Here is a 15,637-nt window from a genome sequence, read left to right on the forward strand (position 1 = left end):
TGAAATCAACATTTAACAAAAAAAAATCAAACCCTTCCCAGCCCAGCAATGACCAGGGCCCCAGGAACTACCCCAACACAAATAAGGGAATGTCACAGTGGAGAGAAGGGTTTTGCATTTACTGACATTTCACCACAATTTAATAACATTTCCACCACCGAAAAAGCATCCTACCCATGTACAGCTCCCTAAAAGCCAATGAAGGTGAGCAGATGGAGAGCTCCTGAGGTCTATTATGGACTTCTATGTTGATCTATTAACCTGGGGGCAAAGGTACCTTGGGTGGAAGATAGTAACCTGGGGGGTGGAGGGGAGGGACAACCCACACTCGCTCCCCAGTGATCGGTACCAACACTGTCCCCTAACGAGACAGGCAGATGGACACACAGCAGAGATGGCAGGGTGGTGATGGGTGGGGGGCGAGGGAGCCCAGTCACAGAGAGCCCAAGTCAGGGCTGTGGCCAGCACGTGCCCAGGGCATCTCTAGTTTTAACCTCCAAGCTGCGAGTAACCTACATTCCCGCATCACGTTTCTGGGCCAACGAACTGTAGTGGCTCCCAGCATCACCCCACACTGCTGATGCCTAAGGCTCAGATTTTGTCCGGGATATTTTTAATAAAAGTCATGGCCAGGTCACGGGCAATAAAGAAAAATTCACCGAAGCCCGCGACGTGCCTCTGACTTTTACTAAAAATATCCCTGACAAAATGGGGGAGCCCCACTGCGGGATCCCCACACTGCCTGCAAAAGTTGGGCAGTTGCTGGGGCCTGTGGGAGCTCAGAGTTCCAGGGTCCCCCTCAGAGTTTAAATTTAACAGCCCCTCCCTAGGTGCCAGGGTGACCACCTTTGTTGGATGGAAATAAGGAAAACTACATGAAAAATAAGGGAGAATGTTTTATTTAAGGGACATTTAAGGAAACACTATTTCTGTTTGCAGATATTTTTTCCTCCAGGTCTGCATTTCCACTGCTCTCATGTATACAATGCAGTGCCAGAAGCTGCGAATGGGCAACAGGGATTGGATCACTTGATGATTCCCTTTTCTGTTCATTCCCTCTGGGGCACCTGGTATCGACCACTGTCGGAAGACAGGATAGTGGGCTAGATGCAGGCCTGGTGCAACCACTTGGCCAAGTGGTTGGGGGCGCCAAAAGCCGGTGCCCTGGCTTGGCAGGGAGGAGCCGCCTTCCGGAGGCACCAGAGAGCCAGAGCGTCGGCTTGTTGCAATAGGGAGCCCCAGCCATGGAGAAGTGGGCATGGCATACCCCACCCCTCCTGCCCAGGCTGCAGCCCAGTGCCACCCCCTCCTCCCCCGGGGCTCCTGCAGGCTGCAGTGGATGCATGCGGGCGCTGGTCCCAGTGCATCCCTGGCTCCCCTGTCGCTGCGCTCAGGCTCTGCAGCTCCCGGGCATGTGAGCCGCCTCCGCCTGGGCACAGTGCCCTGAGCCTGCTCCAGGGGCTGAGTAGGTGAGCTGGGAGTTGGGGGGTTGAGGAGGCCAGCGAGGAGTCAGTGGCTGACCTGTTCTACTGATCTGGTCTGGCTCCCATCCTCTCGCCAAGAGGTGCAGCTGTCTGGAGGTGCTGCCTTCCACGCCTTCCTCAGTCACACCTCAGTCATTCAACAGGGCAATTGATTACAAAGTGTGTGTGTGGGGGTGTCAGGGACTCTAACCCAGACAGCAAAGTTCATTGTCTGACCGCGAGAGAGACAGGCAACACCAGCAAGGTCCGATCAAAAGCTCTTTATTGACAAGTGCACGCATCAATAGAGAGCAGCTCGTCTCCAGAGAGAACCAGCCTGCCCTTTACATCTTAGTATAAGCCTATATAGACAGTTCTGTCGCGTCATAAATTATTCACTGGAGCAACCCACCCCCTTCTTCTAACAACTAGAAACTAGACACCTTTAGTATACATGCATGCCTAAAGTTAGAAATGTAGGGGAGTTAAAAACAAACAAAGAACAAAACCAGGCAGTAAAACAAGGAGGCTGGGAAACTAGGGCTCTTATCAGTTCTTCGAAAGAGCTGCTCCTAACACAGCACATCTGGTACTATGCTAGGAATGCAGCTTCTCTCTTATCTCACTTTTTCCCAGCGCTTGTGAGACATGCTGCTGCTTCTCAGTGTTTTCCACTCAGGGATTACCCACAAACCTTTGTTAGCCTGACTTTGGTCAGGTTGGCATACCTGGTTTTGTCTGCAATATCTTTATTCAGGCCTAACAGGGGGAATCTTATTCTACTTCTAGCAAAAATATATTTTTCTTTTACCTTAATTATACTACCTTAGGGGCCCGCTATAACATATTACCAAGGTTCAATACCGTTGTTTCGGTGGGGGAAGGAGGGTTTGTTTCCGTGGGGCGGGCAGTGCTGGGGGTAGTGTGAGTATTTCAAGGGGGCTGGGTGGTGCCGGGGGTGTTGTGTTTTGGGGGGGGGGTCGGTGGGGCCCGGGGGGGTGGTGGTGTCAGCCCTCAGCTGTTTTCTTTGGAGTAATATGGCCCTGGCAGCTTTCCGAGTTGTGCAGGCCTGCTCTAGAGTGTCTTCTCTGTTTGCCCCATTATTATGAGTATTACGGTAACAGTGTCTCTTTTTGTTCCCGTTTATTATGTGTATTGTGGTAACAGCGGGAAGTCGCAGCTCCGATGGGACCACCTCCGTCGACGCTCCCCGCCCTCTTCCGGTGCCGCTCTAGCCCACCCCTCTCGATGTTCTTGCGGCGACGCTCTAGCCGCGCCCTGGCCCGCTCGCTTAGCCTGGGAGTCGCGTGCCCTCGCTGATAAAGCGTCACTTCCGGCGCCTCTCTAGCCCCGTCTGTCTCTGTGGTTCCGCTTTCAGGCCGTCGGGCTGAGGGTGAAAGTCACTTTCAGGAAGAGCCGCCGCGCGGGTGAGGCCGGGACCGGGACCGGGACCGGGACCCGGGGGGTGAGGCCGGGTCGGGGGTGGGGCTCCCCCCCTGGCTCCTCCCTGGCAGCGGCTGACCGTGGGGACCCCCCCGCCCGAGGACTCGAACCCGGGCCCCTCGCGCGGCCGCCCCCACCCGGGGCTCGGCTCCGCCCTCGCCGGGATCCGCGGCCGGCCCGGGGGGGGCGGGGGAACCCGCCGGGGGGGGAGGTTCGCGCCGGGTTTAACCCCCCCTCCCCAAACCGGCTTGCGCAGAGCGGCCCGCGGGGGGGGGTCAGCCCCAGGGGGCGAGGGCGGGGCTGGCTCTTGCGGAGTGTGACCGGGGCGATGGGAAGCCCCAGAGCTCACCCCGGTTTCCCGTCAGCGGGGGGAGGCTGCAGCGGGTTCCCTTCCCTGGAGCTGGCTCCGCGAGCCCCGTCTGGCTGCGCTCTCTGAGTTAACCGATGCGGGGGTGTTGCAAACCGGTCGCATTGGTAGCGCGAAGGGGGCTTCACTTGCTGCCTCCCATGGACAGAATGTCGCTGTGAGTCTAAATACCATGGGGGGAACCAGATCCCAGAGCAGAGGGGTGTGAAGCCCGCGCTCAGAGCACTGTCATGCTTCCTGGGGAGCCCCCACTGCTCAAAACTCAGAGAATTTGCTGGGATTACATTGTTAGCTCTTTGAGGTAGAGGCTGACTCTCACTGTGTCTGTGCAGTGCCTGGCACAACGGGACCCCGATCTCAGTGGGGCAGGGTCTGTCTCTCCCTCTGTGCAGTGCCCAGCGCAATAGGGCCCTGTTTGGGATCTTTAGTTGCTGCCACAATACAAATGACATGATTTCCCCCCCTCCCTAGAACAAGAAAAATGGCTGACACTATCCAGGCCAAGCTGGACAACTACAAAACTGCCCCCTTCGACAGCAGGTTCCCAAACCAGAACCAGACTCGCAACTGCTGGCAGAACTACCTCGGTGAGATGGGCTGTTAGCAACCAAATGATCTGAACCCTGATGCAGCTTGTTCACTTTGGCTGGTGACACAGGCCTAGTCAGTTTTGCTTCTTGTTTAGTGTTTAGATTGCCCACAGTCCATAAATTGATAGTTAAAAATATCCAGGTAATGATGAAACACATTTACTTTCCTCTCCTGTAACTCTTAAATGTATGCACCGCTAAGGTAGCATCTAATGGCCTCTATCCATGGGGGTCCCATTGTGCTGGGTGCTCTGCACACATGCCATGAAAAGACAGTCCTTGTCTTGAAGAGTTTGACCTGAAACCCTGATCTGCAAAGACTTAAGGATCTGCATAATTTTGCACATGGTCAGAGCCCTGTGCGGATACAAAATGTGTATCTGCATCCAATCCGTGGATATAAAGTGGATATCCACAGATTTGTAGGGCTCTACACACGGTTTGTAGACCCCTTGAAGTCCCCTGGATGAGATGAATGGATTCAAAGGCCAGAAGGCCCATTAAATCGTCTAGTCTGACCTCTGTATAATCCACAGAGAACTTGACCTGACCCTGTTTTGATTCCACTACCAATTTGCTTCTCTTTCCATTAAGTGCATGTCAATGGCCTCCAGATTTAGTTAATGCAGAGTTAAAGGCAACTGGTGCTGCCTCATGCCTTCCAGAATGTGGGGAAGGGCTAAACTGAACCCTCTGAAAACCAGGAAATAGAAAACTCTGGTACATGCTATTCCAAGCTTGAGGTACCAGTGAGACGATTGATTTGTTAGATTTTGTACAGCGCACAGTACAGTAGCCCTGCCACAAAGATCAATCTAAAGACGATGGGGGAAGTTTAAATTAAATTAATAAACAAGCCCTCATTAGATGCTATGATTGAGTTGCCTGAACTCAAGGATGCCACCGTCCAGTCCTAGGCAATCCATCCTGAATTGCTGCTTAATAATGGGCAATTCAGTTGGCCCAAACAGGCTTCTCTGAATCCAGAATTGCTTTGAACACCTCATTTTCCCCAGACACTTGAGTTACTCTGTGTCTCAGCTTGTTACTCCTGCGAGTAGCTCAACAGGATGCAGCTGAGTAAAGCTGCAGCAGCTTTCATTCAAACATCATCTGTGAAAGATGGAAAATTGGAATTATGCTGCTGTATGAAGGACAGAGAGAATCTTCAAAGATTTCTCCTCAGCTTATGGTGTCTGTTTGTTTACCCATATCACCGATGTGTCTGGCTTCCAGCACTGCAAGGAGAGATCTAGCTCTGGGTTCTTTAGCTTTCATTTAATACAGACTAAACAATATTCAACTTAAAAAATATCTCCTCTTAAAGGCTTTGATAGCATATTGTCTCTTGGTAATGAGAGAGGGGATGGCCAAGTGAGTAGGGCACTGCTAGCCTGGAACTGCAGAGACCTGGGATTAAATTCCCTGCTCTGCACCACATGTGATGTCAGGTAAACTGTTTAGCGTTCTGTACCTCACTTTCCCCATCTGTCCAATGGGGTAATAGCACTGCCCTGCTTCACAGAAATGTGGTGAGGATAAACCCATTAAAGCAGAGACAGTTGGAAGCTGGTTTCCCAGCCAGTGAGTAATTCTGAACATTTTGTTAGCAAATCAGAACAAAAACTTTCAAAATTCTCAGTGGAATGAAAATTCCCTCAGAACTTGGTCCAGAACCATCACAGTGTTTTGTTTTGACTTTTCATATCATATATAAAATATAAATACATAAAAAGTTAACATAATATACAAATTTTAACGATACAGTCTCAAAAAACATTTTGACCTTGATGAAAAGACTCTTTGACTCTTTTCCCTTGAAAACTCTTGAAATCAACATGTTCCTGCAAAATCTGCGATTCTGGTGAAACTGCATTTTCCAATGGAAAACTGATCTATGGAAAACTTTTCAAGGTGTTCAGATATGACGGTAATGGGGGCCTGATTAGCACCAAGCCTTTAATCTAAAGTGTGTTAGAGCAGGGGAGATGCAAGCTGTGTCCTTGAGCATGTACAGAATAAGGGCTAGCAGCTGGCTGTCAATTTCCATTGACTTCCACTGCTCAGCACCTGTTGCTCTTAGGCTTTGAAGCTACACGGATGCCATCAGCCATGGGTTTCTTAATCCCTCAGCCTTTCATTTGCGGAACTCTCTCCTGGGAAGCAGTGACTCTCACACCACGACCTCAGATCTGTTTCTAATTGGCCCAATGTGTACTCCCAGTGTGATGCTGCAGCCAAAAAGGCTAATGCCATCCTGGGATGCATAAACAGGGGAATCTTGAGTAGGAGCAGGGAGGTTGATTTCCCTTTGAATCAGGACTGGTGTGACCGCAGCTGGAGTCCTGTGTCCACAGTTCAGGAAGGATGCTCAGAGAAGAGCCAGGAGAAAGATTTAAAGGGTTAGAAAAGCTGCCTTATAGCGAGAGACTCCAGGAGCCCAATCTGTTCAGCTTCAGGAGAAGGTTACGGAGTGGCTTGATCCCAGTCTGTAGGTACCTGTGTGGGAGTTGGAGTTGTTATACAGGGTATTCCCATGACACTAAATTAACCATAAATTCCTCTATTAAATCCAAAGGCCAAATGGTATTAATTCAATGTCTCTAAACATTCCTAAATAATAAACAGTAACAAAACCTTGATGAGCATTTGACCAAGATACTTACAAACATGCTAAACCCTGCAGGTCTAAGCTTAAAATGCTGCAGCGTTTAAGTGAAGACGCTCCGCTGCTGATGACAGAGAGCTCTCCCATGGGTGTAGTTAATCCACCTCCTTGAGAGGTGGTAGCTGTGTCAATGGTCAGTGGGAGAAACCTTCTCTTTGACATAGCACTGTCTACACGCGGGTGGGGGTGGGTGGGTTAAGGTCGGTATAACTTAGTTGCTCAAGGGCCTGGATTTTTCACACCTTTGAGCGATGGAGTTATGCCAAGTTAGGTCTGCAGTGTAGACCTGGCCCCATATTGATTGCCTCCAACTTTGGTCAGGCGACTATTAGCAGTATTAATACCCTTTAACAAACCTGTGAGGTCACTGCCAATTATCAGACCTTAGCTATGACTGGATGAAGCAGTTTCTTAAATGTTTACGCCCCTGGTGTCCAATTTAACCTTGTTTTATCTGTTACTTCAGCTCAAACCTTAGGTAAGATAACGCCAATATCATGATGGGTCACTACATGTAGTGACCCAGCTACTCCTCTTAGTCCTGATCTCATTCTTTTTGGTCACATGCTTTGGGCTAGCTGCTTGTGCTAATGTCCAAACTCAATTTAAAACCACAGTTCACCCACATGTAACGTGGGCCTATATTCCTGCAGTGGGGAACTAATATTTAATAATGGGCTCTTCAGTCTAGTAGACGAAGGTCTAACACCATCCAGGGGTTGGAAGTTGAAGCTAGACAATTTCAGACTGGAAATGAGGTGTACGTTTTTGAGAGTGTTAACCACTGGAACAGTTTCCCAAGGGTTGTGGTGGATTCTCCATCACTGGCAATTTTAAAATCAAGATTGGATCTTTTCCTAAAAGATCTGCTCTGGGAAGGAATTCAGGGAAGTTTTATGGCCTGTTTTGCACAGGAGGTCAGATAGATGATGGCAGTGGTCCCATCTGGCCTTGGGATCGATGAAACTGCTTTTGACAAGTTGGATCACAGAAACCCTCTTGGGAGCTGCCACCTAATGTGTCAAGACTATTTCTACCCCTGCTTTCCCTGCCAGCTTGGGACCCCGGCACCCTGTCTTGCTGAGCCAGACACTCCCGTCTGCTCCAACACAGACCCAGGGTCTGAATACTTGCCCCAAAGCTGCAGGCTTCACTGAAAGCAGCTAACAGAAGTGTTCTTGTCTTTAACACCCAGATGCCCAACTCCCAATGGGGTCTAAACTCAAATAAATCCATTTTACCCTGTATAAAGCTTATGCAGGGTAACCTCATAAATTGTTCACCCTCTATAACACAGAGATATGCACAGCTGTTCGCTCCCCCAGGTATTAACACATACTGAGTTAATAAGTAAAAAATGATTTTATTAAATACAGAAAATAGGATTTAACTGGTTCCAAGTAGTAACAGACAGAACAAAGTAAGTCACCAAGCAAAATAAAATAAAACGCGCAAATCTATATCTAATCAAACTGGATACAGATAAATCCTCCCCAGTTTCAGAATGCTCCCTTTTACAGACTAATCTCCTGTTAGTCTGGGTCCAGCAATCACTCACCTCCTTGCAGTTCCTTTCAGGTCTCTTTTGGGGTGGAGAGGCTTTCTCTTTAGCCAGCTGAAGATAAAAATGGAGGGGTTCCCCTGGGCTTAAATAGACTTTCTCTTGTGGGTGGAGACCTCTCCTATGCAAAGTCCAGCTCCAAGATGGAGTTCTGGAGTCACCTGGGCAAGTCACATGTCCATGCATGACTCAGGGTATGTCTACATCTACAATTTTGCAGCGCTGGTTGTTACAGCTGTATTAGTACAGCTGTATAGGGCCAGCGCTGCAGAGTGGCCACACTTACAGCAACCAGCGCTGCAAGTGGTGTTAGATGTGGCCACACTGCAGCACTGTTGGGCGGCTTCAAGGGGGGTTCGGGGAACGCGAGAGCAAACCGGGGAAGGAGACCAGCTTCGCCGCGGTTTGCTCTCGCGTTCCCCGAACCCCCCTGCAAACCGCAGGGAAGGAGACCTGCTTGCTCGGGGATTCGGGGAACGCGAGAGCAAACCGCAGGGAAGGAGACCTGCTTGCTCGGGGGTTCAGGGAACACGAGAGCAAACCGGGGAAGGAGACCAGCTTCGCCGCGGTTTGCTCTTGCGTTCCCCGAACCCCCCTGCAAACCGCAGGGAAGGAGACCTGCTTGCTCGGGGATTCCGGGAACGCGAGAGCAAACTGGGGAAGGAGACCAGCTTCGCCGCGGTTTGCTCTCGCGTTCCCCGAACCCCCCTGCAAACCGCAGGGAAGGAGACCTGCTTGCACAGGGGTTCGGGGAACGCGAGAGCAAACCGCAGGGAAGGAGACCTGCTTGATTACCAGAGGCTTCCTCAGGTATGCTGGGATACCTGCTTATTCCACGGAGGTCAAGAAAAGCGCTGGTAAGTGTCTACACTTGATTACCAGCGCTGGATCACCAGCGCTGGATCCTCTACACCCGAGACAAAACGGGAGTACGGCCAGCGCTGCAAACAGGGAGTTGCAGCGCTGGTGATGCCCTGCAGATGTGTACACCTCCTAAGTTGCAGCGCTGTAACCCCCTCACCAGCGCTGCAACTTTGTGATGTAGACAAGCCCTCAGTCTTTACAGGCAGAAGCCGTTGTCCACATAGTATCGTATATGTCTCCAAGAAGACTTCTTGAATGTTCCAATCCACATAAAGATGCATTGTTCCCCAAGTGCTTTCTGATCGGGTACTTAACCTTGTGAATTCCTTCCTAAAGCTGACCAAATGCCTCACAAAGGGCTTGGCTACACTGGAGAGTTGCAGCGCTGGTGGTGGGTTTTCAGCGCTGCAACTTAGTAACTGTCCACACCTGCAAGGCACATCCAGTGCTGCAACTCCCTGGCTGCAGCGCTGGCTGTACACCTGGTCTGCTTGGGGTGTAACGATTGCAGCGCTGGTGATGCAGCGCTGCTCATCAAGTGTGGCCACCAAAAGTGCTGTTATTGGCCTCCAGGATATTAGGAGGTATCCCAGAATGCCTGCTCACAACAAACCGGAAGAATGGCTGAACTCCGAGCTCGCCCCAGCTGCTTATCTAAAAAACAAACACAGCTCCTGTTTGCTCGATCGGAGGCAGGCAGGGGAATTGCTTTGGAAGGTTCACAGCTGTTTGCTTGAAGAGAGAAGTCACACGGCAGAGGGGGAGGGGGGAGTCTGTGTTGAGCAGCTGCTTATGTGGTCTGAAGGCTATTTAGGAGTGCATAATTTGCATTTAGTGAATAAGAGAGGGGTGGGGGAAGGGCTCGAAACTTTTAAATTGATTGCAGGTTGGTGCTGTGTATCTTCCAGTCCTTAGAACTTGCAAGGCAGGGAACTGACACAGTGTCACCTCCAAAAATCCACTCGCTCTGTCTCCCCCACGCTCCCTGTCACACTCCACCCCACACCCCTTTTGAAAAGCACGTTGCAGCCACTTGAATGCTGGGATAGCTGCCCATAATGCACCACTCCCAACAGCGCTGCAAATGCTGCAGATGTGGCCACATAGCAGCGCTTTCCCTGCACAGCTGTATGAAGACAGCTGTACCTCCCAGCGCTGTACAACTGTAAGTGTAGCCATACCCAAAGCTTACTTAGGCATCAAGCAAGTATATAGCCAATATTCGTAACCTCAAGTACAAAATGATATGAGTACAAATAGGATGAATAGATATAGTAGACCGTAACTTTTTACAGAGATATGTTACATGACACAGGCAGCACAAAACATATTCCAGTTACGTCATATTCCCATAAAGCATTATGGGGTACAGCGTCACTGCTCCCCCAGAAGCATCAGCATTGTCCTTTGGGGAGTTTTTCTAGCCTTGAAACTTCTCTCTCTCTCGTAGACTTCCATCGCTGCGAGAAAGCCATGGCAGCCAAGGGAGCCGACGCCACGTGCTGCCAGTGGTACCGCCGTGTGTACAAGTCCCTCTGTCCCATCTCTTGGGTAAGTCACTGGGGCTGAAAGGTTCTTGGCTAGAAAGCAGGGTTATCAGGCGTATGGGGGAGGGCAGGGTCGCTCAGCACCTTGCAGGATTGGGCCAGCATCTGCGTTAATTCTGGCTAGAGATGGATGCAGGAGCCAATTGGTGTAGCTGGGAAGCTGCAACGTGAGGGTCTCTCTGATCTAGAGCCCCAGGAATTGCATGGGTCCCCTGTTGCCTTCAGTTGCACCAGCCCCTCCACCTCAAAAATTGCCCAGTGACCCAGCTCCAATAATCCTTTGCAGGTCCAAAGGCTTGTGGGGTACAAGGAGTTCCCTTTGGAGAATCCCCAGCCTGTAGCCCCTTGGCTGGAGCACTAATCAAAAGTGCTGTCTTGTTTTCATACAGGCAGTCAACCTACATGTCCTACCTCTGGCGGATCCCTGTTGGGTGATTCTGATGGAAAATCAGATCCACAACAGAACAATTTTTCATGACGTGTCTGCTTCTTGCAGGAAAAAATTCAAATTGTCATCAAATCCAAATGCCTGAAAACCAAAATATTTCTATTTGGTTCCTCTGCTGCAATGTTTCATGGGCATTGTAGTTTATATCTTCTTGGCCCCCTGCCCTCTATGAACTAGGTTTCCTGGCTGCACTACATCTCCCATGATGCACTGTGGTAAGGGGTGAGGAGACCCTTGTGCATCATGGGAGTTGTAGTCCAAGTAGGCTGCTCAGCTGATAGAGAATGTGGGGGTGCGGGCCCTGAGTACAGCTTCCATGAGGCACTAATCAAAATTCTAGCTTTTCAGCCAAAAAATGGTGCAGAAAAGTCCAGTTTTCTGCCAGTGGGAAGTAAAGAAGCCATTGTCCAGCTAGCCTTAGTCCTGGCCATCCCCTCCCACCCTAAGCTCCTTTCTTCTGATCATGGCAGAATGGGTGATCAATGGACCTTGTTGGTTTCTTTCAGGTCAACGCCTGGGATGAGCGCCGGGCAGAAGGAACTTTTCCTGGCAAGATCTGATTGGCTGGTGTTGGTGCGTCAGCCACTTCTGCCCCCTTGCCCTGGGGCACAGTGGATCTGCTCGGTCCCTTGGTTCGATGTCTTCAGCCGATTCTTTGATTGTCTTTGTCTTCAGTCCTGTCCGATCGAGAGTTCAGTGTCCTCTGATGGGACAGAGTCTGGGCCTTGCAAACTCTGATGATAAAAGTAAAGGGATAAAACCTACATCATTCGTCTCTCTCTTTCATTGGGACCATAATGGGATATTCTAAGGAGCTATTCCCTCCCAGCCCGCTGACTCTGACCACTAGACACCACTTCCCTCTCCCAGCTGGGGAGAGAATCCAGGAGTCCTGACTGCAATTAGAGGGTGACACTGGCCCTTCCTCTGTCACCCTTCTAAACCTGCGTTCCCTGCCGAGGAAGCAGCTCCGTTCTCTCCCGTCCCCACAGGAATGAAAGGAAGAGACGTCCTGGCAGGAGGCTGTCTGGCACTTGGGCTGCTTGTGCCTCAGCTTAGCAAGCTTGTTGCAGCGCTCTCTGGTGGCAGCTCGCTGGGGTAGAGAGGCAACGAATAGCAACAGGTGGCACAGCACCAGTAGCCCCCACTCTGAACCAGAGACAGCTAGGCTACTTCGTTCAGACACCCTGATGATCCTGGCCTAGCTCACTCCACTGGCAAATGCTGATGGCTGGGCACTAGCTTGTCTGTCCTGCCCCATCCCCTCAAGCGTGAATTCCCGTCTCCTGCTGTATTTAACCCCTGCTCTCTGGGCTGCTCTCTGCCTGTTTGGCCAATGGCGCTTTCCGCATTACAGCAACATTCTGGGTTTGTACAGCACCGAGCACAGCCAGGTCTTGCTCTGTGTCCTTGAGGCACTAGGGCGACACAGCTCATAAATGTATCTTCACCCTAACAAAACCCAACACTGTAATTAAGGGGTGAGGATTAGCTCGGATCTGTGGCTGGCCTTTGTACCAGTTGACCCAGTTTGCAGAGCAGTGTCATGAGACTGCTGTCATCACACTGGTATGTTCCCTGTCCTGCTGTTACGCTAGGATAAAGGGGCCTTCCTGTAGCGGGTACAAGCTAGACCAGGCTGGTGTAGCTTCCACTAGACTTGTGCTGTCCAAATGGCACAACAGCTGTGCCCTACTGGGTTAGCAGGAGACTGCTGGCCTAAAGTTCCTGCCCCCTGTGCCCCCCCCCCCCGGTAAAGGACCCCGTCAATCCAAGGGGAGGAGCCATTGGATTGAGGTTCTGGGGTCAACCAATAAAAAACCAGGGATGAGAGGGAAGGTGAAAATGCAGGGATGCGGGGGGGGGGCAATAAGCGGAGAGCCCCCGATAGCACCTGTCGCTCATCCTAAGGAATCAGTGGACACCAGTGGGAGGTGAGATTAGGGGGCGGAGGGAGATGTCCAGCTTCTATTGCTCCAGATGAACGGCCGTTGTGAGCACTGGGAGCAGGTTGCTGAGGAGGTCCTGTGACTTGGTGGGGCCAGGGATGGGGTGTGCATGGATTGGGAGGTGGGGGGGACAAGTGGAGCCACAATCTAGGCAGAAGGTTCTGGAGGGGCTGCAGGCTGATGTGCCTTTTGCAGATGTGTGCCAGGGTCTCCATTGCAGCAGAAGGGGCTGGTGTCAGAGGAGTTTGTGCACCATGCCAGGTACATGCCTGTGCTCATGGCTCTGTGGATGGACTGCCAGCTGATACCCCTGGTGGACTGTGGAACCAGTGTGGGGTCCAGGCTGCCCCCCTGGGGTTCTCTGCCCTCTGCAGGTCACAGTAGGTCCCACTATTTGGTGTGGGGCAGGACATGAGAGCAAGGGAAGCATGGTGTGAAGCACAAGGGTGTACAGCTGGTTCCCAGGTGTGGTTTAGAGGCAGACCTCCTGGGTGTCACTCAGCCTGCGTGGGGGTAGGGAGTGGCGGGGGAGGCTTGTGCGGCAGGGGCCTGATGCTGAGCTCCAGAGGGCTGGGGGTGATGGGTGGATGGGGAGCTCACCCACCTACCTGCCTTCAGCCTGTATCTGAGGGTAGAGCTGGCACAGCCCTTTTCCAGGCAGACACCCAGTCTCCATGCAACCACTCCAAGGGCTGGAGGATCCCTCCTGTCCCTGGGGCAGTTGTGCCAAGAGTCAATTCCCTTCCCTGGGGAAAATCTGCCCCTTGTTTGCTCTGGCTCTGGCTGTCGGGTCTCCCTCATCCCTTGGGTTAAGGAGCCCTCTGCTCGTGGGGGTGCTGACAGACCCTGGACTCTGCCCCCACCTGGGCAGTGCTCCGGGCAGGGAGCCCAGCTGTGGGGTGGGGCCTGGGCTGGCAGAATGTGTGGGTGGGGTGAACATGAGAGGTGGGGGCCTAACCCAATCGGCGGGGGCGGGGGCTATCCGGTTTTGGGGGCGGACCATGTGGGGTGGGGGCCTAACCCAATCAACGGGGGGGGGGTAAAGAGTGGCAGGGGCGGGGCTATCCGGTTTTGGGGGTGGACCATGGGGGGTGGGGGCCTAACCCAATCAACGGGGGGGGGGCGGGGGTAAGAGGCAGGGGCGGGGCTCCTGGGAGGAGATTGTCTAATAGGATTTTACGCGTCAGATTCAAACCCCCAGTCCCGGGCTCCGGCACCGAGACTCTCTTGGAGCCCGGCAGCTGCGTGTGGGGCGGGCGCCTGGCACTGGGGGGATACGATGGGGGGCAGTGGCAGAGCCCCCCCGCTGCAGCGCGATGGTCCCGGGCTCCGGCCGCCTCCTGCCCCTGCGGGCCGCGTGGGCGGCGCTGTTGGGTGAGTGCCCCCCCCCCGCGGGGCGGGAGCGGGAGCGGGAGCCACACCGAGCTCGGCGGGGGCGGCAGGTGCCGCGGGGGCTAAATCCCGTCTGGAGCCGCGGCCAATTTGAAAATGTACCGGGGGGGGGAGCTGCCTTGTGATTGGCCGTCTGCCTCACTGTCCCGCCTATACCGGGGCGGAGCAACCAATCAGAGCTCGATCACCCCCTCCGCTCGTGTGTGAGCCGAGTCACCGCCTGTGCCCCCCCCTGCAGTTGGGGGGGGCTGGATCTCCCCCCGAGCAGGGTCTGGGCGGAGACAAGGCTGGGGCCACTGGGTGAAAGCGGGGGTGGGGTGGGGCTGGGAGCCAGGACTCCTGGGTTCGAGCCCTGGCTCTGGGAGGGGGGTGGGGTCTAGTGGTTAGTGCAGGGTGGGGGCTGGGAGCCAGGACTCCTGGGTTCTAGCCAAGCTCTGGGAGGGGGGTGGTGTCTAGTGGTTAGTGCAGGGTGGGGGCTGGGAGCCAGGGATCCTGGATTCTAGCCAAGCTCTGGGAGGGGGGTGGGGTCTAGTGGTTAGTGCAGGGTGGGGGCTGGGAGCCAGGACTCCTGGGTTCTAGCCAAGCTCTGGGAGGGGGGTGGAGTCTAGTGGTTAGTGCAGGGTGGGGGCTGGGAGCCAGGACTCCTGGGTTCGAGCCCTGGCTCTGGGAGGGGGGTGGGGTCTAGTGGTTAGTGCAGGGTGGGGGCTGGGAGCCAGGACTCCTGGGTTCTAGCCAAGCTCTGGGAGGGGGGTGGAGTCTAGTGGTTAGTGCAGGGTGGGGGCTGGGAGCCAGGGATCCTGGGTTCTAGCCAAGCTCTGGGAGGGGGGTGGGATCTAGTGGTTAGTGCAGGGTGGGGGCTGGGAGCCAGGACTCCTGGGTTCGAGCCCTGGCTCTGGGAGGGGGGTGGGGTCTAGTGGTTAGCGCAAGGTGGGGGCTGGGAGCCAGGACTCCTGGGTTCGAGCCCTGGCTCTGGGAGGGGGCTGGGGTCTAGCGGTTAGCGCAGGGTGGGGGCTGGGAGCCAGGACTCCTGGGTTCTCTTCCTTCCTTTGCCTCTGGGTGACTTTTGAGTCAGTCAGTTCACTGCCTTTGTGCCTCCATTCTGCCATCTGCAAACTAAATTGTGATGCTTGTGCATATCTGCAGCTGTGATTTGTAGAGTCGCTCGGGGAGGGGCTGCATCTGAGGTCGCTGGGCAGTGGGGTTGCAGGGTGGGTCAGGGCTGCAGCCCCATCTGTACCCTGACTCTGTTTCCCTTTCAGGGCTTATTGCAGCCAAGTTGCCCATCACTGCTCATTTCGGGGGGGACGTCACCCTGAGCTGCCTCTTCCCATCTCAGCCTGGGATG

The 15,637-nt window shown here is 53.3% G+C and overlaps 1 protein-coding gene across 1 annotated transcript; it reads left to right on the top strand.

Moving 5' to 3' along the window:
* The first annotated feature begins 2,784 nt into the window (after positions 1 to 2,784).
* LOC115640591 (cytochrome c oxidase subunit 6B1) lies at positions 2,785 to 11,715 on the top strand. The gene is made up of 4 exons (XM_030543469.1): positions 2,785 to 2,890; positions 3,745 to 3,860; positions 10,407 to 10,507; positions 11,458 to 11,715. Exons 2-4 carry the CDS (start codon positions 3,755 to 3,757, stop codon positions 11,509 to 11,511), a joined length of 261 nt encoding a protein of 86 aa, XP_030399329.1. The 5' UTR covers positions 2,785 to 2,890; positions 3,745 to 3,754; the 3' UTR covers positions 11,512 to 11,715.
* Positions 11,716 to 15,637: the final 3,922 nt, after the last annotated feature.

The sequence above is a fragment of the Gopherus evgoodei genome, unplaced genomic scaffold, assembly GCF_007399415.2.
Source record: "Gopherus evgoodei ecotype Sinaloan lineage unplaced genomic scaffold, rGopEvg1_v1.p scaffold_31_arrow_ctg1, whole genome shotgun sequence".
In the NCBI taxonomy this organism is placed as follows: domain Eukaryota; kingdom Metazoa; phylum Chordata; order Testudines; family Testudinidae; genus Gopherus; species Gopherus evgoodei.

Excerpts from the sequence above, each read along its gene's own strand:
- LOC115640591 (XM_030543469.1), top strand. The coding sequence starts at position 3,755 with ATGGCTGACACTATCCAGGCCAAGCTGGACAACTACAAAACTGCCCCC. Across the intron at positions 3,861-10,406 it reads CTGCTGGCAGAACTACCTCG|ACTTCCATCGCTGCGAGAAA; the intron begins GTGAGATGGGCT and ends TCTCTCTCGTAG. Across the intron at positions 10,508-11,457 it reads CCCTCTGTCCCATCTCTTGG|GTCAACGCCTGGGATGAGCG; the intron begins GTAAGTCACTGG and ends GGTTTCTTTCAG.